Here is a 22189-nt window from a genome sequence, read left to right on the forward strand (position 1 = left end):
GATACTGGCGGCCATACCGGGCAACGTGCTAAAACACTCGTTCGACATGCTTTTGGACCGTGCAAAACGCTGTATTAAAGCAGAAGGAGACTATTTTGAATAAAATAAATTGATTTTGCCGAAAAAACTATTTGTTCTGTCTTTTTTTTTAAAAGTCCTGTTTACTTTGGAACTCACCTTGTACTTATAGTTCAGCCAGTTAGTGTCCTCATTTCCCGCCTTTGCTAAACAGACATCTGCAGTTGGTTCTGAGGATTGGTAGTTGTTGGGTCCACCAGGGGGGTTTTTTCCTTCCCCTTGGTTTCCCTGTGGGGCATGCCACTTTGAAGGCAGTGTTGCATGCCTCTGTGAATTTATATACTGTTCCGTCCAGCTCTTGTGGGTTTGTGATGCTTTCTGACGGTTCCATATATTATTCGTCAGAACTTCTTTGTACCTGTGCCGGTCGGCTCGTCTGGGGTTAGCGAAACTGACCGGCAAGGGCGAGTCAAGGGACAATACGGTTTCTATGAATCTATGGTCCGAAAAGGAGTGCTCGTCAGAGACTGCCCAGTTTTTGACTGCGCCTACGAGTGAGTCTGATACCAAAGTTAGATCTATTATCGTTTGACAAGCTTTAGTTACGAGTCTAGGGACATTGCCCCTATTGCATAAGAATAGGTTCGAATTTAGAATAAAATCAAAAGAGACTCACCTCTGTCGTTGTTGTTTGGGCAACCCCACTGGGTGTGATGGGCGTTGGCGTCACAGCCTATTACCAAACCTTTTCTGAGCTTTTTGCATTCCTCTGCCAGTCCTCTGACCAGCGCATCTGGGGGATTTTCCTTTTCAAAGGCCAAGTAGGCCGATAGGACCCTTATAGAGGCACTTTGCAGCTCCAGGCTTACTGCGGTGTTGTCTCCGTTGCTGTAATTGCGAAGTAGAAATATACTAAGATGCCATTTGGCTAATATGCAGGTTCGAGTTTTACCTTCTTTGGGGTCAATCATAAGCTTGTATTCCTTTGTTCCTAGTCCAGCAACCTTGCCTCCTACTACCCAAGGTTCCTGTACAAGGAATAGGTCGGCTCCGCCTTTGGTCAGGCGAAGTAGAAGTGCAGCAGACGCTGCTTTACTGTGGTGAAGGTTTATTTGTAGAAGTCTTAGTGACATCTACAGCTTCAACCTCCACCACAGTGACGTCGGAATCCTCTGTATCGCTGAGGTCTACGTCCTCGATAGCCGGTCCGAGCGCTCGCATCTCTCTGCTTAGCGACAAATCGGTGGAGTAGCCGTCCTCCGGCCCACCATGTGCCTCCAACTCTTCAGCAAGCACCTGCTCGGCTGGGTTGCCGGCAGAGCTACTAGCGTCGTTGGAGTCGCCCTTATACACCTTGATGTGTATCGCACTGAACCCGAAGTTCAGCACTTCTCGAGCAGTCTCGATCGGAGCAGCTGGCTTCTTGTTCAGGACCAACACCGCCTGGTTGACGTCCCCTTTACGCTCCTCCACCTTGACGACTTTCCAGTCCTTCGTGGGGAGGTGCGGGTTGCATTCTTGCAACATGAAGAGGATGTCCTCCGGCGCCTTGATCGCAGCTGGAAGCCAGATCCTGGCTCGGGGTCTACTGGGGACATCGCACCAGTCAAGGGCAACGATGTTCGCCCCTTCGTATACCTCGCCGAGCTTGCTCGTCGCCTGTTTATACATGTCAGCCGACCGCTGACTGTCGCAGGCCACCACCTTGACGCTGCCCCGGTACCAGCCCGCATCCATGCGGCAGGGCGAGGTGCCTGGCTTCTCCCGTACCATGCGCAGGCAAATGAGGGAAAGGTGGGACTTCACTGCCTTCCACTTGTTCCTGGGGATCCTGCCCTCCGGATTTCCCCTGTCAATTAGGCCGAGTAGGACACGGTTCTTCGTGATTTCGGCGATCGAGACCGATGGCTGGATCTTAGATCTCTTCGCCGATGGTCAGGGTAGTTCGAGGGATCGCTGCCTTTTCGCCTGAGTCCCTTCTTGAGTGGGCTTATCCCGCCCATAGTAAGGAAGCATCTTCCTTGCCCACTCTACCTGTTTTAGCCATTCAGGCGAAGGTGTGGCAACGGTGCTCCTAGCATGTGAGCGCAGAGTCTGGGCGGCAGTCCGCCTTTCTGCGTATGTATATTTGTTAGCACCAGCGGGTGGGCCGAGCGCCTTGGCAGTGCCTACCGCTGCTTTCGGCGCAGATGCGCACGTGGCGGAGGCGCCCATCATCCCCAGTTTGGGATGCGGCCCATTCTGGACCGTGCTGGTATGGATGGTGGAACCAGTGTTCAGCTTATCCATGAGAGTACCCGTCTCTGCGTTTTGTGTTGTGTTATTTGTTTTCTTAATCTGTTCCATATATTTGGTCCCACGAGTTGCGGAGAAGGGGAAAAGTCCGCCCGGGCAGAGATCTGCGATGCCCGGGTAGGGCGATAGTTAGAACAGGGGGTCGCCATGTCCCTGAGCACACCGTTTGAGACTGGGCTAGTTTTTGATCCGGGCCCCCAGCCTGGCTGACTCTTGGCACGGTCCGTATAACACCGTAGTTCGGCCCGGAGTGAGATGTTGTTTGGGAGGGGAGATGGGTAGGTGTTGTTTTGGGAGTGGGTTTGTGTAAAGCAACTATTTAGATGCGTCTGAACAACTCGCATCGTCGGTATTGCTTCGTTGCACTTACCCGCTGGCTGTCCGGGACTGTTTATTTACTGGGGTTTCCGTCCACGATTCCGTGTTTGACTTCTCCCACCAGCTTATTCACAGTTGGCCTCGAGAGAGGTCGTCCGCTATCCGTAAACTGCGACCCGCTCGGTTGCCCCAGCTAGGCGACTTTGGAACCATCTCACAAGTTCCTCAGCCGAGCTATAATTTTTTAAAATTTGTTTTCCGATTATTCTAATGGGAGCTATAAGATTTAGTTGTCCGAACCGGCTGGTTCCGACTAATACACTACCTGCAAAAGAAATAAAACTTTTGGAAGAGTTTCAGTCCGATAGCTTTAAAACTGGGAGACTAGTTTGCGTAGAAACGGGCGGACAGACGGACATGGCTTGATCGACTCGTCTAGTGATGCTGATCAAGAATATATATACTTTATGGGGTCGGAAACGTTTCCTTCACTGCGTTGCAAACTTCTGACTGATATCATAATACCCTCTGGAAGGGTATAACAAGAAAGGAAGCTAACTTTGGCAAGTCGAAGTTTCTATACCTTTGCAGTTCGTTACCGTGGGAGCATTGTATGTACAAACCTTTTATGATTTTACGAAAACTAAAAACTACCCTTCAGTTCTGCAGTAGGGACGGTGTGACATGTCAGAAGGCAAAGAGCATCCTCTTTTTTTTGTGCCTAAAACGCTATGCCGTTGTTGATGTCAGCAGAGAAGTCTGCGCGAGAAAACGGTCGTGAAACAAAGATAGGCAGACATTCGGAGGTTCCCCCTCTTTCTTTGTCTTATAATCTGCCTGCATTCGGCGCTCTCAGAGACAAATTTCGGCCGGTCCGTTCTTTTTTTTCGTCTCTCCGTTATGTTCGGCTAGCGACTAACATTTTGTGGGAAAAATTTTTGTGGAGCAGTGTGACATGTGAATGCCCTAATATTTTAGGAGCATTATTGTATATCGAAAAAATCAACTCATATTTTTGTATAAAAGTCAATTATTTGATTATAGCAAAATTCAGGAAATTGAATTTAACTATAATGTTATGTTTACGTATTATACATGTAAGATAATTGGATATTATCTGTAGTTTATTAATAAAGTTTAGGAATATAATAGTTTGTACATATAAGAGTTACATAAGTTTTGATATTGATTATCGCGACTTTTCAACTGATTTTGCGACTGAAATTACTACTTTTTGACCAACGACTTTGTCTCACAACTTCTCTGTCTCTTGATTCGGCTGATGGTGGTGGACTATCGAATATCATTTTAGAACGCAGCGTGATAAAGACTGCCAACCTATGTCCAATCTACCACCTCACATTCGGCCATCCTGCAAAACATCTGTCCCAGATGCCTCGTCCTCTTCAGTTGAAAGGTTTTCATCTTCGTCCTCGTTGCTAGCATAGCGCCACAGCTTCATGAAGTCAGCGCTAGTAGACGTCTGTAGTGGACCCTCAAAATCGGCTGCTTTCTTTACATCATACCTGCCGTTGCGTTTAACCTGTATGACTTCATATGGCCCCATGTATTTGTTGGCAAACTTTTTGCCGGTTATAAACTGCGTCACCTTGATGGCAACCAGATCACCTAACTGATAACCATGACGTCCTTTTCTCTTCTTGTCAAAGTTCTTCTTGTAGATCTCTTGAGCTTTTTCGATTTGGTGACGAGTTTCTTTCCAAATTTCGTTGCGTTCTACTTGTTGATTTATTATCATCTCATCTTCAAGGATCTTAAGGAGTTCGGCACTAGAGTTGTTTCTCATTCGCATCCCAAACATAACTTCGAATGGCGTGAAGCTAGTTGATGCGTGGACATGTGCATTTATGGCCTGCTGTACTTGTGATGTGTATTTATACCACTTTGCGGGCTCCGATGCTGACATTTTTGAGAGTACTGAAATAATTACTCTGTTGACCCGTTTGATTTGTCCGTTGCCCCTTGGCACACCGGCTGTAGTCTCAATGTGATCAATATTTTTCGCTGTGCAGAATTCCTTGAAAGAGTGTGATGAAAATGCAGCTCCTTTATCGCTGATGATTCTCTGTGGGCTGTCAAATATTGAGACCCAGGACTCCAAGTGTTTGATAACTTCCTCTGCGTTCGTTGACTTAGTGGGAAACAACCAAGTGTATTTAGAAAAATGTAGCGGTAGCTTTATGATGTCATGTCTAATGAGCACATATAATCCACATGAAGCGTTGAAAGGGGAGTATCTCCTTTGTTTATAGCGTGCAATAAGTCGTCCTGCTTCCCCAATTTCTGATTATGTGTGAAGCACTCGATACAGTTGGAAATAGTCTGCTTTACTTTCTTCTCAAGGTGGGAAATGTGGAAATCCTGCTGGATTGGATGGGTGTGTGTCCAAAGTTATGCGAACTTGTTATAATCTCTTTCTCCATGCATTTTGGTACAGCTAAAAGTTCTTGCCCATTTACTTGCTTGTACATAAAGTTGTATCTGATTTTATAATCGGCATACGGTCCATGCCTCAAAATTTCCCGAACAGCCATTAAATGTTCACGATCATTATAGGGAAACGACTAAGGCTGTCGACATGTTGCATTCTAGTTCCTGCGCGATGCTCCACGTTGAAGGTAAAGTCTTGCAAGTACATCAACCACGGCGTAACTTCTCGAGGGACATCTTTTTTTGAGATCGTCTGCTTGAAAGTTGCACAATCCGTTACCAGGTCAAACTCAATACCCAGCAAATAGTGGCGAAGTCTCTTTGTTGCTAAGAAAGCTGCCTTTACCTCAAGCACGTAACTGGTGGCTTTTTCTTCTTGTGGTGTGGTTTTCTTACTCCAGTAAAAAACGGGGTGCCACTTTCCAGCATGTTGTTGCAGCAGCGTTCCACCGAAGCCATGTTTTGAAGCATCAACGTGTAGTTGAGTTTTGGCGCCTTGACTCCAAACCTTCAGGACTGGCTATGAGTGCTGCTTTTAATTGATCAACGGCTTGTTTCTGTTCTCCTTCTATTTTGAAAACAGCATTCTTTCTTAGCAGCTGCGTTAAGGGTTTAGCAATAAAGGCGTAATCCTTAACAAACTTGCGAAAATACCCTGTTAAACCGAGGAATGCCTGTATACCTCTGATGTTGACCGGCATAGGAAAGTTCTTGACTGCCTTATCTGGCCATTTTCTATTTCGTACCCAAGAAAATTGATAAGCTGTTTTAGAAAGTGACATTTAGACCACTTTATATCAAGACCGTACTGCTGGGCCTGCTTCAAGACGCGTTCCATGTTGCTTAGACATTCATCGACTGTTTGTCCAAAAACAACAATGTCATCGATGTACATTTCCATAATACCTGCATTTATCAGCTGTTGAAAGATATATGTGACATACCTTATAAAAACTGCGGGAGAATTGCAATACCCGAATGGTGCTCTGTTGAATTTGAATTGACCCTCTTTGGTCACGAATGCAGTGTATTTTCGGCTGGCATCATCAATTTCGACTTGGAAAAATCCATTTTTGAGATCGAAGACTGAAAAATATTTCGCATTTTGCATCTTGTCAAGCACTTCGTCTATGAGTGGAACTGGGAATCGATCTTTAAGAACCTTGGTGTTTAATATACGGTAATCTATGCACAGTCTGTATGTCTTATCCTTCTTCTTGGCCAGCACAACTTTACTAGCAACATCTGAATACGACTCTCTTACAATTCCCAGCTGCAGCCATTCCTCCACCTGTTTGCGAATTATTTCCCTTTCTGCTGCTGAAGATCGGCTTGGATGTTCTCTAAAAGCTATGTTGGTGCAATTAGGGATGATTGTCATCATTACAGGGCAGGTTAGCTTCACGTCAGACGGCTTGTAGTCATCAACCATTTGCTTGACTGCTGTTTTGTATTCGCCTGGAACGTCTAGCTCTAATTCATGACTCACCACATTGTAAATGTTATGGTCATTCTCGGCAACGGTGTCATCTCCTCGTACAACAGTAAACTTTTTTAAGAAGTCGAATCCAATAATGATGTTCACATTAATTTTGGTGTCGGGAACAATGAGAAACCTATGTAGCGTTTGCATGCCATCTACCTCCACGTCGACATTCAGTGCCCGTACAGTTTTGCAAAACTTTTCTGCAGGGGGATTTCAGCGAACTTATCCTTGTAGGTCCTCATACGCATAAGCGACACATCAGCTCCAGTGTCTACTAGGCATGCCACACTCTTTTTGTTGATCGCTAGTACTTTCTCCCTCGACTCGCTGATTACACCGATAATTGGCTTTTCACCTGGACAATTCCTTGAAGTATGCCCACCTCCGTTACATTTAAAGCATTTCGTCTCCTCTTTACATTCGGCTCTCATATGCTCAGTTGAGCCGCAATTGAAGCAATGCCTCTGGCTCTGATTTTGTTTCTGATCGAAACGCTTTACTGGTTTTCCTGCTTTACCTAGGTCATTCTGATTCACTGCTTGCTTGCGCTGTATATTGGATTTCGTCATCATCTCGATCGTTTCAAATCGACTTCGTAGCTCCTTGAAAGTTGTCGCACTATATAGAGGGTATTTGAGATCGTCACGAAGCTTTAATCCATCTGCGATATATTGGATCACCGACTCATCCTCCACAATTCCAAGAGCTGCTATCTTACGCATATGCAAAACATATTCGTGGAAATTCTCGTTGTCGTTTTTCTTTCGCTCTCGAAGCTGCTTGTGTACTTCAGCACTGGTCAGCGTCTTATCAAATTCGTCCAAAAGTACTTCGCATAGGGTATCATAGTCCGAAACAGTGGTGGACTCCAGGAATAACATTGCAGTTCCCTTCATTTTCATACGAGCGTTCACATATTTTTGCTTCAACGTTAGCTCGTAGGCACTGGCGTTTTCGTTGAAACATTTAAGCCACTGTCTAATTGGAATTGACACTCCAACAAAATCGGGGACAACTTTAGAGAAGCTCTCAATTGGAACAACGGTCCTGCTTGAATCACTTTGCCTAATTTTTGTAGCAAGCAGTCTTAGCACTTCGCTCAACTCGCTGCTGTTGGTGCAGACTTCTTCGCGATTATTGTTGTATTTCAGCTCCTGTTGAAATTCAGCTTCGTGTGTTAAATCACTACTACTAGCGAACTTAACTTTCTCCTCTATATTATTTCCCTTCTCTTCCTCGTCAGGCGGCACGAAGAAAGTATGATTCATATTCACCACTGCTGCTGCATTTTGCGAATCTTCTGGTTTCATTTGTTTTCCACCTGGACTGCATTTTTTGTTCTTTTTCGCGGAGCGAAGCATTTTTACCAACTTCTTTGCAATGTCAAATTCAAAGTGTTCGGTTTTTCCCCGAAATCAAACGACGTTCACTCACACCAACAGATTTTTTACTTGCTCGACGGTTGAGCCCCCATGTAAGATAATTGGATATTATCTGTAGTTTATTAATAAAGTTTAGGAATATAATAGTTTGTACATATAAGAGTTACATAAGTTTTGATATTGATTAACGCGACTTTTCAACTGATTTTGCGACTGAAATTACTACTTTTTGACCAACGACTTTGTTTCACAACTTCTCTGTCTCTTGATTCGGCTGATGGTGGTGGACTATCGAATATCATTTTAGAACGCAGCGTGATAAGGACTGCCAACCTATGTCCAATCTACCAGCTCACATACATGTTTATTACAATATAATTTTTTAAATTGGTTATAAAAATTGTATCCGTTAACATGCATACATAGCATAACATTCTAATACTAACATTTTTTTAAAATTCCTATTGTTTTTTTTTTACTCAAGGAGTAAATATTATATAGTCGGATATTTTTCGCTTTAGAAAGGGTATAGTTGCAGTGGTCGCACCAACAGCGAAGAGAAAACAAAATACATCAACTAAAGGGGTGAGAAGAAGACTTGGCGCATTCTGTTTGAGTGATTGAAAGGGAAGCATTCATTTTACTTGTGCGCAGCAGAGTTACTTTAATCGTTTCTTTAAGTTAAGTCAGGTAAGTGCTACATTAAGTTTAAGATGCTGTGCATTAATCTTAGTTTAGAGTACGTAAATTTTGAAGGTATTCAATGGGTTCCGTTAGCCGAAAGTGGATGATGAAATGTTTTGCACTAAAAAAAATCCCGCAAAGGGATTATACACAGCTCTAAAAGGTAAATATACAAATAAACAAGTAAAACGCATTTTTTAATCATATGCCCATATATTTTTTCAGGAGCGTTGGCCAAAGACTTTGAGGACCCGGACAAATGTTTGAGAAAGGCGATGACGAACTTGAAAAATAAATTAAGAAAACAAAAAAACAGAAATACTAACAATAATTGTCTCTTAATTGAACATCTGAATAATACGATCTAATTAAATTGAATTGAAATGTAATTAAATATGTATGTATTTTAAATTCTATATTTTCATAAGTGAAAACGCATGGGTATAATTCGTAATTTCATAAGTGATTTCACGTGGGACGTGTCACCGGCATGTGACAGGCCATACGACAAATGAGTATAAGGAACAAGTAAAATCCCGTGGGACTTCGAAAAATTTTCACTTGTTTCACTGAGTTTTCACTCGTAAAAAGGCGGACATCCCATACAATTGTCTATATGGAGTGTCACTTGTTCTTCACTTGTGCAAGCTTATTTTTTGGAACTGAAGGGCGTTGATTAGGACTACGTTCTTTAAATCTACATGAAGGCGCCTTTGCTGCCGATACGTACGACGAAATGCACGCGCTGAATGGTTGATCGAAAATCCATGGTCAAGTCGAGGAAAATTCTCTCCCCCGCTCTGCAATCGTTTGACGATATTAGTGCCAGCATACACTGTGGGGCAGAAACTTCTCGCCGGGCGAAATATCGATTGTGTTCGGGTGAATTCTGAAACAAAAACATTTCAGATATTATCTGACCAGTTCTCAAGAAAAACTACTAACGAAATTCACTTCAGACTATGGTTTCACACTGTTCACTTTTGTTAACACTGTACAGGTTGTCGCTGGGCCTCGTCGCACTCTGGTACCGTTTGTCAATCAGCTTACACGCGGACTTGGTTAGAATTATGTCTTGGCTATGGGTTTGGCGCACGTCAGTTGGCCTCAGCGAGATAAATTCAAGTGAACGAGCTGTGCGCAGAAGATTGCCTACGTGGCTGACTTTGCTTCTAGGAATCTAAGTAGGGAGCGCAAAGACGGAAACTAACGGCGTTATGGCCTGATATTTTCCGTCGTCTCGTCGCTCACACTGATTTTCGACAGATGTTCAGTCGCCGCGGCGCAGATCGTGCGAGCGAGATGGCTGGCCAGTAAATCCGAGAATTCTGCCGCTATTTACGTTATAGACATGCGAACGAGAAACAACGTACAGCCAAAACCTTAACCCTTATGCGTGCGGGCGTGGATTATACCCTACTACTCCCAGGCCATTTGGATCCGGTTACTGTAGAAGATCACGGCACCCTCATAGTGAATGAGGCCAACATGACCATAACCGAAGACCAAGGACGGGACCAAATAATATCTGGAACCTACTTGGTAACATGTTCCGACAAAATAAGCCTCAACGGGACTTGGTTCGTAAATCAGCTGGGAAGCTCGATGAAAAAACCTGCGGTGTCACCCATGACCGCGGTCAACATCACGACTCACCAAAACCGACTAAGTCTTCTATTTCTTCACGAGCTGAGTCTGAGCAATCTCCACCACATTGGAACCCTTTGAGAAAAACTTACCATAGGTTCCTTCCTCAGCTACTCCTTCGCCCTACTCGCCTCCTTCCCATTGTGCTCTACAGCTTGGCTCGCCTACCACGTTGTAAGGACGAGAAGACACGGCAACCTAAGAAGTAACGGTGACGTAGAATTAGCCGGTCACCAGGACGGCAACCACTTAAAAGAGGGAGGAGTTAACTCGGTTCCCATGAGGAGAAATTTTCGAGTTCCAGGCCATATCCGGTGGCCAACACGTGCAGTAAGGAAACTGCCGACTCCACACTCTGGGGGCCATCGTCCGGAGTTCGGCCACAAGCACTCACGCAGCAAGTGATCGTCGCTGGCCAGGTACTAGGTTCTCACTCGGCGCTCTCTAGGATTCTATCCTATTGGAATTTTGCAGTCTTTCTGCGATGTGCAGTTTTTTGAGTACTATTGTGGCCATGTTGCATACCGCAGACCAATCTACATCTGATTCAAGCATAATTTCCACCAGGTTACAAGCGGCTGGCGTCCTCCCAACCCTTATGCTCAAATCTCTTCGTTCATTTTCGAATCTCGGAGAGACAAAAAACACGTGTTCTGCGTCTTCATTATCCGACTGGCAGAGTGGGCAGTGCGGATAACGATCAGGCTTAAACCTAGTAGTATTTAAAGCATCCATGTCCTGTCAGCAGTTGCGTTAAGTAAAAGTCCACATGTCCATGTTTCCGTCCCAGCCATCTCTGAAGTTCTGGGTTAAGCTTATACGTCCACCGTCCTTTGCTACTATTTACCCATCTCTCTTGCCACTTAGCAATGGTAAGTTCTCTGCACCTTTTCCGTAGAGATTCAGCAGTTGCGACCCCTGTGCTGCCTGCGCGGATATCAGCTGATTCCACTGCTAGCAGGTCAATGGGATACCGTGCGGAACGCACAGCATATCTGCACGGAGTCGCCGTCTTACATCTAACTTTCTTTTTTTGTGGCTCAAGCCCATATGGGAGCAGCGTACATCAGCGTCGATGTGACATCGCTAACCAGTAATCTACGTCCTGGTTGCCTCGGTCCCCGAGTGTTCGCCAGTATTCGCGAAATTGCAGCCGCAGTCCTGCTTGCCTTGCCACTAGCGTACGCTAGTTGTTCTTTGAAAGAAAGCCTGTGGTCGATCATGACACCCAAGTATTTTAGGCTTGGGCGAGATGTAATTGTGGCTTCTCCAATTTTGATAGTAGCAGCCTCCACTTTTTGCCTGCTACTTATCAGGACTTCTTCAGTCTTGTGCGCTGCAAAGGCGAGTCCCTTGGAGTCAAGCCATGCGCTTGCTCGTTTCCCCGCTTCGTTGCAGATTCTTTCCGCATCTGAGAGTTTCTTTGCCGTTACTATTATGGCCACGTCATCCGCGAAGCCAATGAGTCGTGCCCCTCGGGCATCGTGATCCTAAGGATCCCATCGTACATGACATTCCACAACAATGGGCCTAGGACTGATCCTTGTGGGACTCCTCGCTGACCCTGTGGGTCGATTGCCCGAATCAGTTTCGTACAGGAGCAGGCGGCCTTCGAAGTAGATCGCTATTACTCTCTGTATATACACTGGTACATTTAGGTTGCTCAGTGCATTTAGTGTGTGGTACCAGACAGCGGAGTTGAAAGCGCTTTTAACACCCAACGTTGCCGCTATGCAATACTGCTTATTGCCGTACAACCACCTTTTCCCCTCAATGGCTTTGTCTGCGATTTCGCACAGTTTACCGACAGCGTCGATGATAGATAGCCCCTTCCGAAAACCATACTGCATCTCTGAGAGGTCGTTGGTTTCGACAAGGGCACCTTCTAGCCGGGAGTGGATTATTCTTTCAAGAATTTTACCCACCGTATCCAGCATGTAGAGTGGCCTATACGAAGAAGGCTCCTCCGCCGGCTTTTCCCCCTTTGGTATGATTACCAGACGCTGTGTTTTCCAGCAAATAGGGAACACACCTTCTGTTAGGCATGCGTTATACATGTACTCTTTTGTATTTGCTCTTATGGAAATTTTAAGAACTTTATTCGGGATTCCATCTGGTCCCGGTGCCTTGTCGTCCAGTATTGTCTTCAATACCCGGAGGACTTCTTCGGCACTTGTGAGCTTTATGCTAGCCGTGTTCACGATCTGTGAGGTTCGCGCCATACTCTCTTGCTCTGGGAATAGTTTTTCCACTATTTTTTTTAGGCTGACTGGGCATGTCGGTGATGGCCTACTAAATGCCCGCAGCCGTTTTGTGACGAGTTTATATGCGAAGCCCCTTGGGTTGGAGTCTATTTCTTCGCATATATTATTAAAGCTCCTGCTTGCTCTCTTTAATAGTTTTTACCAGGGCTCGTCTTCTTTCCCTGAAACATATTTGAAGTGCCTCAAACTCGGGCCTTCCTCTTGAGCGTTGGTATGCGCGTCTTGCCCTGTGGCAGTCTTTCCTGGCTTCCGCAATGGATTGGTTCCACCAGTATGCAGGTCTTGGGGTTTTCTCCTTTCTCTGCAAAGATGCTACCTTGGTGTATTCTGCGATGTGGTGTACCATTTCTTCAGCTGAGCCGCTTATGGAGAGGTCCTCGAACAACATCTGTACCATCTCTACGTCTAGCGTTTCTATTTTGTACTGTGGCACGGTCTTAGGAACTCGTGGTGGGCAACTTCTAGATTTTATCGTGCAGATTATTGATGCATGGTCACTACCCGTGTAGGTGTCACTAACCTCCCAGCTGGTGCCCGTGGCTAATCCAGCGTTCACAAATGAGAGGACAATGATAGAACTGGTGCCGGCTCTTGAAAAAGTCGGTTTTGTTCCAGAGTTCAGCAGCACTAGGACAAGTGTGGCGGAGCTCTCAAGTAGCGCCTTTCCTTTCGCGTTGGTCCGCGGGGAGCCCCACTCCGTAGCCCAGGCATTAAAGTCCCCGGCAATTACGACAGGGCGATTTTCCCGGGTGTCCTCTGCAATCTCTTCGAGCGCAGATATTGCCTGGGGAAGGCTAAGGCTTGGCGGCAGGTAACAGCTATAAAAAGCTATACCATTCACATGGGACCTAGCGAAGCAATTTCCGTTTTTTTCCTGCTAATCTGTCGCCTTGAATTTCCGCAGCCACATATTTGCCTATTTTTTGCTATTATTTGCCACCCAATCTCCTGATTTTTTATACCCGTTACTCGTAGAGTAAAAGGGTATACTAGATTCGTCGGATAGTATGTAACAGGCAGAAGGAAGCGTTTCCGACCCCATATTCTTGATCAGGATCACTAGCCGAGTCGATTTAGCCATGTCCGTCTGTCCGTCTGTCCGTCTGTCCGTCTGTCCGTCTGTCCGTCTGTCCGTCTGACCGTCTGTCCGTCTGACCGTCTGTCCGTCTGTCCGTCTGTCCGTCTGTCTGTCTGTCCGGATGAACGCTGAGATCTCGGAAACTATAAGAGCTAGGCTATTAAGATTTGGCGTGCGGATTCCTGAGCTTCTTACGCAGCGCAAGTTTGTTTCAGCAGAGTGCCACGCCCACTCTAACGCCCACAAACCGGCCAAAACTGTGGCTCCTTCAGTTTTGATGCTGGAGTAAACATTTTAATTGAAATGTACTGCTCTCGGCAATACCTATCGATTGACCCAAAAAAAGTGTGCCACGCCCACTTTAACGCCCACAAACCGCCCACAAACTTCAAAAAATAGTAAATATGAACGAGAATATCTCGGAAACTATCAAAGATAGAGAATTGGGATCTCAGACTTAGATTCCGTAGCCTTGTACGCAGCTCAAGTTTGTTACGCGAATATGCCACGGCCACTCTAACGCCCACAAGCCGCCTAAACCTGTGGCGCCCACAATTTTCATGCTAGATACAAAATTTTAACTGAAATGTATTAGTCTCGTCAATACCTATCGATTGATCCAACGTCCATAACGCTTAAATCTGTCTACCGCCCACATAACCATATATTGCGATCAGGGGTAGGTGACACATTTCAGTCTCGCTTTGCCGCTTGCATATCTTCATTTCCCTTTTGTCCCTTTAGCTGAGTAACGGGTATCTGATAGTCGAGGTACTCGACTATAGCGTTCTTCCATGTTTTTGTTTGTAAACTATTCAAGACTAATTTTCTCTATCGCGTATATCTAGGCCCCGTTGTTGGCATACGTCACCTACAGGCCTTTCTGCTTTTTCTAGCCATCGTGGTGAATTACACAGCACGGCTCTGCGTTAGCGTGGGCATAGTGGCCATGACGGATGCAGCGACCGCCAATGAAAATTTTCCGGTAAGTTCGATTCGATAGACGCTCCGTCGGTCAGTAACCTCTGAAATTCACTTTGCAGGAGTACGATTGGACAGGAGCGCAGCAGTCGTACGTCCTGTCTTGCTTTTACTGGGGCTACATCGTCACCCAATTTCCCACCGGTTTCTTGGTTCGGCGCTTTGGGGCTAAGGCGGTTCTGCTCATCCCAACGCTGGGCACGGCCGTCCTAAGTGCTCTAACGCCTTTCTGCGTAGCCTGGGGCGGCTGGCAGGCCTTCTGCACCATACGCATCATGGAGGGCCTCTTTCAAGGTCTGATCTTTCCATGCATTCACGAGCACCTGGCCAAGTGGTCTCCGCCGGAGGATCGCAACCGGCTGGGCGCCTTTGCTTACTCAGGGGCCGACTGCGGGTCAGTTCTGGCTATGGCTAGCAGTGGTCTGATAGCAAACAGCTCCATGGGTTGGCCGGGAATTTTCTACGTGTCGGCAGGCACCTGTGGGCTTTGGTGTCTCCTTTGGGTGACACTCAGTGCAAATAACGCCCCTAGCCATCGGCTGATCGGGGCCCGGGAACAGGAGCACATCGAACGATCAACGAAGCGGAGCGATGGCTTCCACGGCCAGAAGATTCCCATCCCATGGCGAGCCATCTGGACTTCCGTTCCCTTCTATGCACTACTAATCGTGCGGGGCGCTCAGGGCTGGGCCAATTCCATAATGCAGCTGCAGACACCATTCTACTTGCACGGCGTCCTGAAAATGGACATCAAAAGCAATGCGCTTTACTCGGCCCTGCCCTTCCTGGCCATGTGGGTTATGTCCTATGTATACCTAGTCTTCGCTGACGTGGCCATGTCTCGGCATTGGATGTCCTTAACCACGCTACGTAAGGCAATTAACACCGTTTCGTACTGGGGGCCGGCGGCGATTCTTATCGGGATTGGCTTTCTGGACAACAGTCAGACCAGTCTGGCCATCGCTCTGATGACAATCAATGCTGGCTTAAACGCCGGGTCTGGAATAGGCAGCATCCTGACCATCATCGACATGTCGCCCAACCACTCAGGCATGCTGATGGCCATTGTTAACGGCATTGGAAATATATTTCCGCTCCTAACGCCGCTATTAGTAGGCGTTATTGTTACCGATCCTGTAAGTACTGACCATAAGTGAATTTGTCACTCGTAGCTGAGAACTATTTACTAAATACCGCCTCAAAACCTTTTTATTATCATATGGGACATCAATCCACATTTGAACGAAAGAGGTCGATACAGTCGATGGCCCCGACTATCTGATACCGTTACATAGCTAAAGGGAGTGCGAGCGAGATGTAGATATGCAAGCTGCCAAGCGACTGCTCCCGAGATTTCACACCAAGCCATCGAACCACCTGGCGTCGATTACTTTATTTGCACGCCTAAGATTGCCAAAATTTCACTTCTACATTGATTATTCAAACGACCTTCGATAAAGTTAATCCTGAAAGTTCACCAGTTCATTTACTGTTTTAACCAAGGCCCTACCTATCTTCTAAACAAAGTTATTTGGCTAATCGTCGTTACTATCTTTCGTCGTTATACTATCTTTAAATATAAACAAATATTTCCGTCTCTCTACCTTGCACCTCGATCTGCTCACACAAATACGCTGTGGGCCAAAAGTAAGAAAAATTTGCTTGTAACATGAAATATTTTTTTCATCATTTAAGTAATGAAGATTTAGCGTCGCTTGTGACCGGTTGTGTATATCTTGTGCTCTGTGATTTTGTGCATTTTTTTTATGAATGTCAGTCCTGTTTTTCAACCTAGCCTAACATAACAGCAGTGCTTTTGTTTTAAATCAGTTTTTTGTGTTCAGTTATCTATTTCTTTTCATTTAAGCTGTTGTCGTCAATTTGTTCGTGTTTCGCAGGCCACGCTCAGTCGAAGTTAATCTCTTGCGCTCTTTCGCTTTAGCAGTCTCTACGCGCTCTTAAAGTTTTGTGATTTTGTGAGGCAACATTTTTGACGTTTTTATTTACTGTCGTCTCTGCAATACAGTCATACATCCTAAATGTACTGAACTTATTGGCAGAGTAGAGGATTGAATGGAGGAAATTATGGCCAGAGGTTGTTAAAAGCTATGAAATAGAAGTGCCAAGACGTGGATTACAGGATTTATTGGACCTTGCTCACTTGATTGAAGGTGAAGGTTTTGACGACATGGCAATTGGTGATTTGCAAGTTTTTTTGAAGCTGGAGAAATTAATGACGAGTCCTTGCTTAAAATCAGATGACGAAGAAACCGATTCGATTAGTTTAACGATAGAAAAGCTCCAAGAAGGATTCGCATATGCTAGCAGCTTGGAATCGTGCCTTTTTGAATTCAGATCCGTTCATCGAACGACGACTTAAGTTTAAGAGAGAGTTGTAAAAAGTACTTTTGCCTTATAAGGAGTGTTATAAAGAAGCTAAACAATCGAAAATGACTGATTTTTTTGATAAAGAGCCACAAAAAAAGAAAACATGTTGATACAAACTGGCTTAAACTATCAGTGCCATCAAATGCATTTCATATTTGATATGAACAGAAACATATGATCTCCTTACTTTTTAACATTTTTAAGTTTCTATAAAGTTTAACCTGTTAATTAATTATATGAAGCAAATTTTTAATTTAATACCAACTTTTAATTTTCAAAATATGAATGTATACATAATAACTTTTGGTTAATTTTGAAAAATGTATGAAACTTGAATAAAAAGAGACCAAGTTTGAACAATACAAAATTTTTTTTGCTGCCATTTCTGAATTTTGAGAACGTAACCCCTTATTTTGTACTGAATCCATGTTTCGCTTAACAAGATTTCGCTTAACACAAGGATTTGTAGGAACGTAACCCCCGTGTAAAGCGAGGGCCAAGTGTGCAATATTTCCCAATATAATTGGATAAATTAATATAATTGCATGGATATTGAAAGAGCTACTGAACTATTTTATAGTGTCCTAAGCTCTTTTTTTAATGAATGCGTTCCTGATAGTCCTTCTCCAAAGCTAAACAGGCATCCTTAGCTTACCAATGCGCTGCAAAGACTTCGAAACCTTTAAACAAGCCCATATAAAAAGTACAAAATGTCGGGAAAGTCATTCGATTTTTTAAGATACGTGGGGGCTCGTACTAATTTTAATGTTCTCATTGCTATTCCAATTATTTTAACCGATGTAAATTTGAATTTTCCGAGGCAGTCTTATAACTTTGTTAATGCTAAGCGCTATGCTATCTGCACGTTTTAACTTAATTGATACATCTTCGGACTCCAAAATTGCGGATTTATTTGTGGAGTTCTTCAAAACTACTCATAGTTAGGCTTCTGAGTCTATTTCTAACTACCCTAATCACTTAAGTGAAATTGTACTTTTCCTCCTGTAATTACCGTAAGTTCTGTCTTAAGTATTTTAGAAACTACAACGCCTATCTATTCTCCTGGGCCAGATCGACTCCCTGGGTGTGTGCTTAAGATTTGTGCCCGAACCATTTGTAAACCGATTCGTAAACTTTTTCATTTGTCTATATCATCATCTGTTTTTCCTAGGATAAAAAAAAGATTATTTTATTATTTCACTCCACATAAAGGGATGTCCAGAACTATAAAGACGTTTCTAAATTGTCTGCAATTTCTAAAACATTTGAACACATTATTACATCTTATTTGCAGCATTTTTGCTTGTCTCTGATATCAACGTGTCAACATGGTTTTGTTAAGCCGCCACTAACCTGCTCGAACTGACATCTTTTGTAATATATGGATTTACCAAAAAATGGCTTACGTTATATATACATATTATAGCAAACCATTGACTCTCTTCTTTTATTCTAGTAAGATCTGCTCGGGCCTAAGAGTAATCTGTTTACTTGGATTTCAAGTTATTTGATTGGGAGATCTTAGAGGGTTATGTTTAAAAACGCTGTTCCAAGATGATCTATGTGACATGTGGAGTGCCTCAGGGTAGTCATTTAGGCCCCTTTTTGTTTACTTTGTTTTTAAATGATCTTTCCTCTATCGGTTTCTGGTTTTTGTTGCTGTCAGATATTAACAAATTCCAGGAATGGTGTCATTACAACCTTTTGAGTTTGACGCATAACGCTCAAATAATATTCTATATTCACAGTTTGGCCGGGTGTAAGGAATTCAAAGTGCACCACACTTCGAAAATTAAAAAAACTGTCATGATATTGATTTTTGAAGGACTTTGACGTGCTCTTTTCGGTCTGGCTTGGCTGGTCGGATGTTTCATGGTAGTAAGCATAAATCCAAGTTTCATCTCCCGTAATCATGCATTTGAGCTTGTCCTGATAGTCAGAAAGCATGTTTTACACACGTCAAAGCGACGACATTTTTTCAAGAAGTTGAGCGCTTTCACTCGAATAATCCAAAAATTTACTGATGACATTGACATGAAATTTGGCCCAGATGTCATTAACCGTCGTACCAACTAGAAAAAAACTAAACTAGCCCGAAATGTTAGGCCCGCGAGTATAAAATTGCTTACTTTACTTTTTAAGTTTCTTATGTATTCTGTGCAACCCTGCAGATTTTTTACATTTTTTCTTTGTAATACCTTTGGAAGAACTAATTACTATATTGTTGCATACTTAGCCTTATGCTAAATATTAATTGCATTATGATACAAAAACAAGTAAGCACAAACAATTGAAATATAGGACGTTCCATATCAATCCGTTAACGGCCTTTAAGGCTCTATAGCCAATTTAATAATAGTACAGCTCTCGCAAAAGTCAATTTAATGGATCGATGCGCTCTTTATTAATATAAAAATCAAATTGAACTTTTAAGTCATACCCCAGCTAAGCGACCGCTTGTCAGAACAAAAAATGCTGACACTAGCAAGAAATGCATAACTCACCATGCCGCGGGCCAGGCATGTCCCCTAAAAGCGTCAGTGCTGAGTATGCACATCAAATCACTAAGGTGATCCAAGATTCACCCAAGATTTTTACCGATTTATAAGTTACCCCTTAATTCTGTTAACTTATATAACGCTTCCTTCTACCTGTTACATACTTTCCAACGAATTTAGTATACCCTTTTACTCTAGTAAGAGTAACGCATATAACCAAAACAACGGATATAATTCTTTGCGTTTTTAACACTTATTTTAAGACATCGTTTAAAATACTTGGACCCCGATGCAATATTATCGCAATTCTGAGTATTTAGCTAAATTTTCAACTTATGAATATCCAATTTTGCCATCCGATAAGTCAAGGGGCAGTTCATCTATAAATATATATAAAGCTAACTTCAAAAATCTAAGTATCAACGCACAGCCCTTAGATCTTAATAACTGGTAACTGATTTGCTTAGATATATTGGTGCTCCCCAGTTGGCCCCTATCGCTTCCAAATTTACCTATGTAAAGAAATGTCTCTCTCTCTTTCACTCCGGGTTTATCATAAAATTGTTGTCCGAGAAATACCTCTTGTTCTTGTCAGTTTGAAATGCAATACATTGTATTTAGTATTAATATACTTGCTCATAGGACAGTTACGACGGCTAACCTGCGAGTTTTACGTGATCTAAGACTCGTTTTTCCCTGTACAATTTTTTTGGCAAGAATGTTATATTTTACTTACACTTCTTTTTATTTACTCAGGGTTCGAGGAGTCAGTGGCAGATCGTATTTGCCATGACCGCCGTTGTTTTTTTCTTCGGCAACCTGGTATACCTTATTTGGGGCACCACTGACCTGCAGCTCTGGGATGCCGAAGACTACCTGAAGACCCCGGACGCAAATTGCAATCAAAATGGTCAGCAACTGGATCTCAGATTCAAGGCGGATTTAGAGGCAGACATAACCACATTAGCGGCTGGAAAATAAGTGATGGCTGGCCACGAAAGGAATGTGCGACGAGCGTAGATTAGAAACTTAATGTGGTCAGCACCGATAAAATGCGCATTGTTCTGAGTAATTGCCATTTTAATTAAAAAATCTTAAATAAGAAAGAACGCTATAATCGTGTACCTTGCATATCTCAATTTCCCTTTGGTCCCTTAAGCTGAGTAACGGGTATCTGTATTCGGTATTCTTCCTTGTTTTTAGTGAATTCATTTTCTCTTTTTGATCGCATTTGCATGCGAGCCGTACTGCAGGCCGAGAGCAGAGTAACAACTTTTTTAAAGTTGTATTGTTTAATAAAAATTACATTTTTAGCAAAAAAAATATAGAAAATATGTCAAGAATGTAAACTCTTTAAAAGTGTAATTACAACAAGAAAAAAAGGTATAGTGTTTCAAATTTAAAATAAAACAAAATTCCATGGAATTTATAATAGCATGGCGCACACCATTATCCATATCCTGAGAATATATACACTTTATAAGGTCAGAAACGCATCCGTCTACCTGTTACATACATCTGGACGAATACAATATAACCTTTTAAAATTTGATTTTTGAAGGGTATAATTACGTTTTATTAACATCGCTGTGGACGGGAGTCCACGTACCAGGAGAGTGTGCGAATACGGCTAACTACTGTATATGTATAGCCGCAGAATTTAAAATCTGCAGGAAGGGTCCGATCATAACGAGTGATACACCAATCGAAAGGTGTTGAGAAAACTAAGAAGATTGCCTAGGACTTTAATAATTTACCTCTGCTTAAATTCCCTAAATACAATAGATTTAAAGTTATAGCAAAAAGTTTTTTAAGCAAAAAATTGGTTCGAACGATTTATTTTTAAATTACAAACCATATAGCCCTTGAGCCGTTTCAGTTCAGCACGAAAAACATTTCATGCTTGCATTCAGTGCCCAAAACTAAGCAACATTAATGTTATGAGACAAAACTCGAATTAGATATTTTTTAAGGAAAAGAGAAACATTTATAAGTTCTTCACCGACTAAATGTTTTTGCAATAAATAAATAAAAGATAAAAATTAAAGATAAAGAAAAATAAAGACGGACAAATTTTGTCGGTTGAATTTCCGATGTCTAACTACACATACTTATTTAAGTTCATCGAAAAAGTGCCAATGGAAATTAATAAAATGATTTCAATGCTGGCTTCGTTTGGGGCGAAATGGCAAATGTGGCAATTTTTGCTTCAGTGCAGACGAGTCAAAAAGAATCCATTTCCGGCTTACCAACCGTCCCTGTTGGATCCGCCGACACCATTCCCATCTGCACGCTTATTCTTGTTCTCGTCGGGCAGTCACTCAACGCTGGCAAACACATGAAAAACACTTTTCACGCAAATCAGAAAAATGGACACTTGGGAGAATTTATGCACGAATGCGTGCGCACAGTACGTCGCACAGCCATGTTCGGCATGGGCTTGCGGTGGAATTGTTTGCCAGCAGGCGGCAGAAGGCAACTGACCGAAAGGCTCGATAGGGGTTGAGGGAAGGAAAGCCAAATGCGGCTTATGGCCCGCAAGCGGTTGCGGCACGTTTCTCTGGCTCAGACAAAAACCGAAACGAAAATGTTTTCCAATTAAAGGCGTTGCAGCGTGAGTGCAAAATTTCATTTGAATAGCCCCATCGCAGTCGTATTCCCTACGTTATTTTCTCTGCCTCAATGAAAAGTCATAAGCG

General features: G+C 43.4%; 1 protein-coding gene across 1 annotated transcript in view; it reads left to right on the forward strand.

Moving 5' to 3' along the window:
* LOC119559389 (putative inorganic phosphate cotransporter) overlaps window positions 1-20599 on the forward strand; it is a 31837-nt gene extending 11238 nt beyond the window's left edge. The window contains exons 2-4 of the mRNA XM_037872449.1: window positions 14472-14608; window positions 14667-15740; window positions 20247-20599. Of these exons, the coding sequence (XP_037728377.1) occupies window positions 14472-14608; window positions 14667-15740; window positions 20247-20471 (1436 nt within the window). The 3' untranslated portion in view covers window positions 20472-20599. The remainder of the gene's footprint in view (window positions 1-14471; window positions 14609-14666; window positions 15741-20246) is intronic.
* The last annotated feature ends 1590 nt before the right edge of the window (window positions 20600-22189 follow it).

This window comes from Drosophila subpulchrella, unplaced genomic scaffold, assembly GCF_014743375.2.
Source record: "Drosophila subpulchrella strain 33 F10 #4 breed RU33 unplaced genomic scaffold, RU_Dsub_v1.1 Primary Assembly Seq24, whole genome shotgun sequence".
NCBI lineage: Eukaryota > Metazoa > Arthropoda > Insecta > Diptera > Drosophilidae > Drosophila > Drosophila subpulchrella.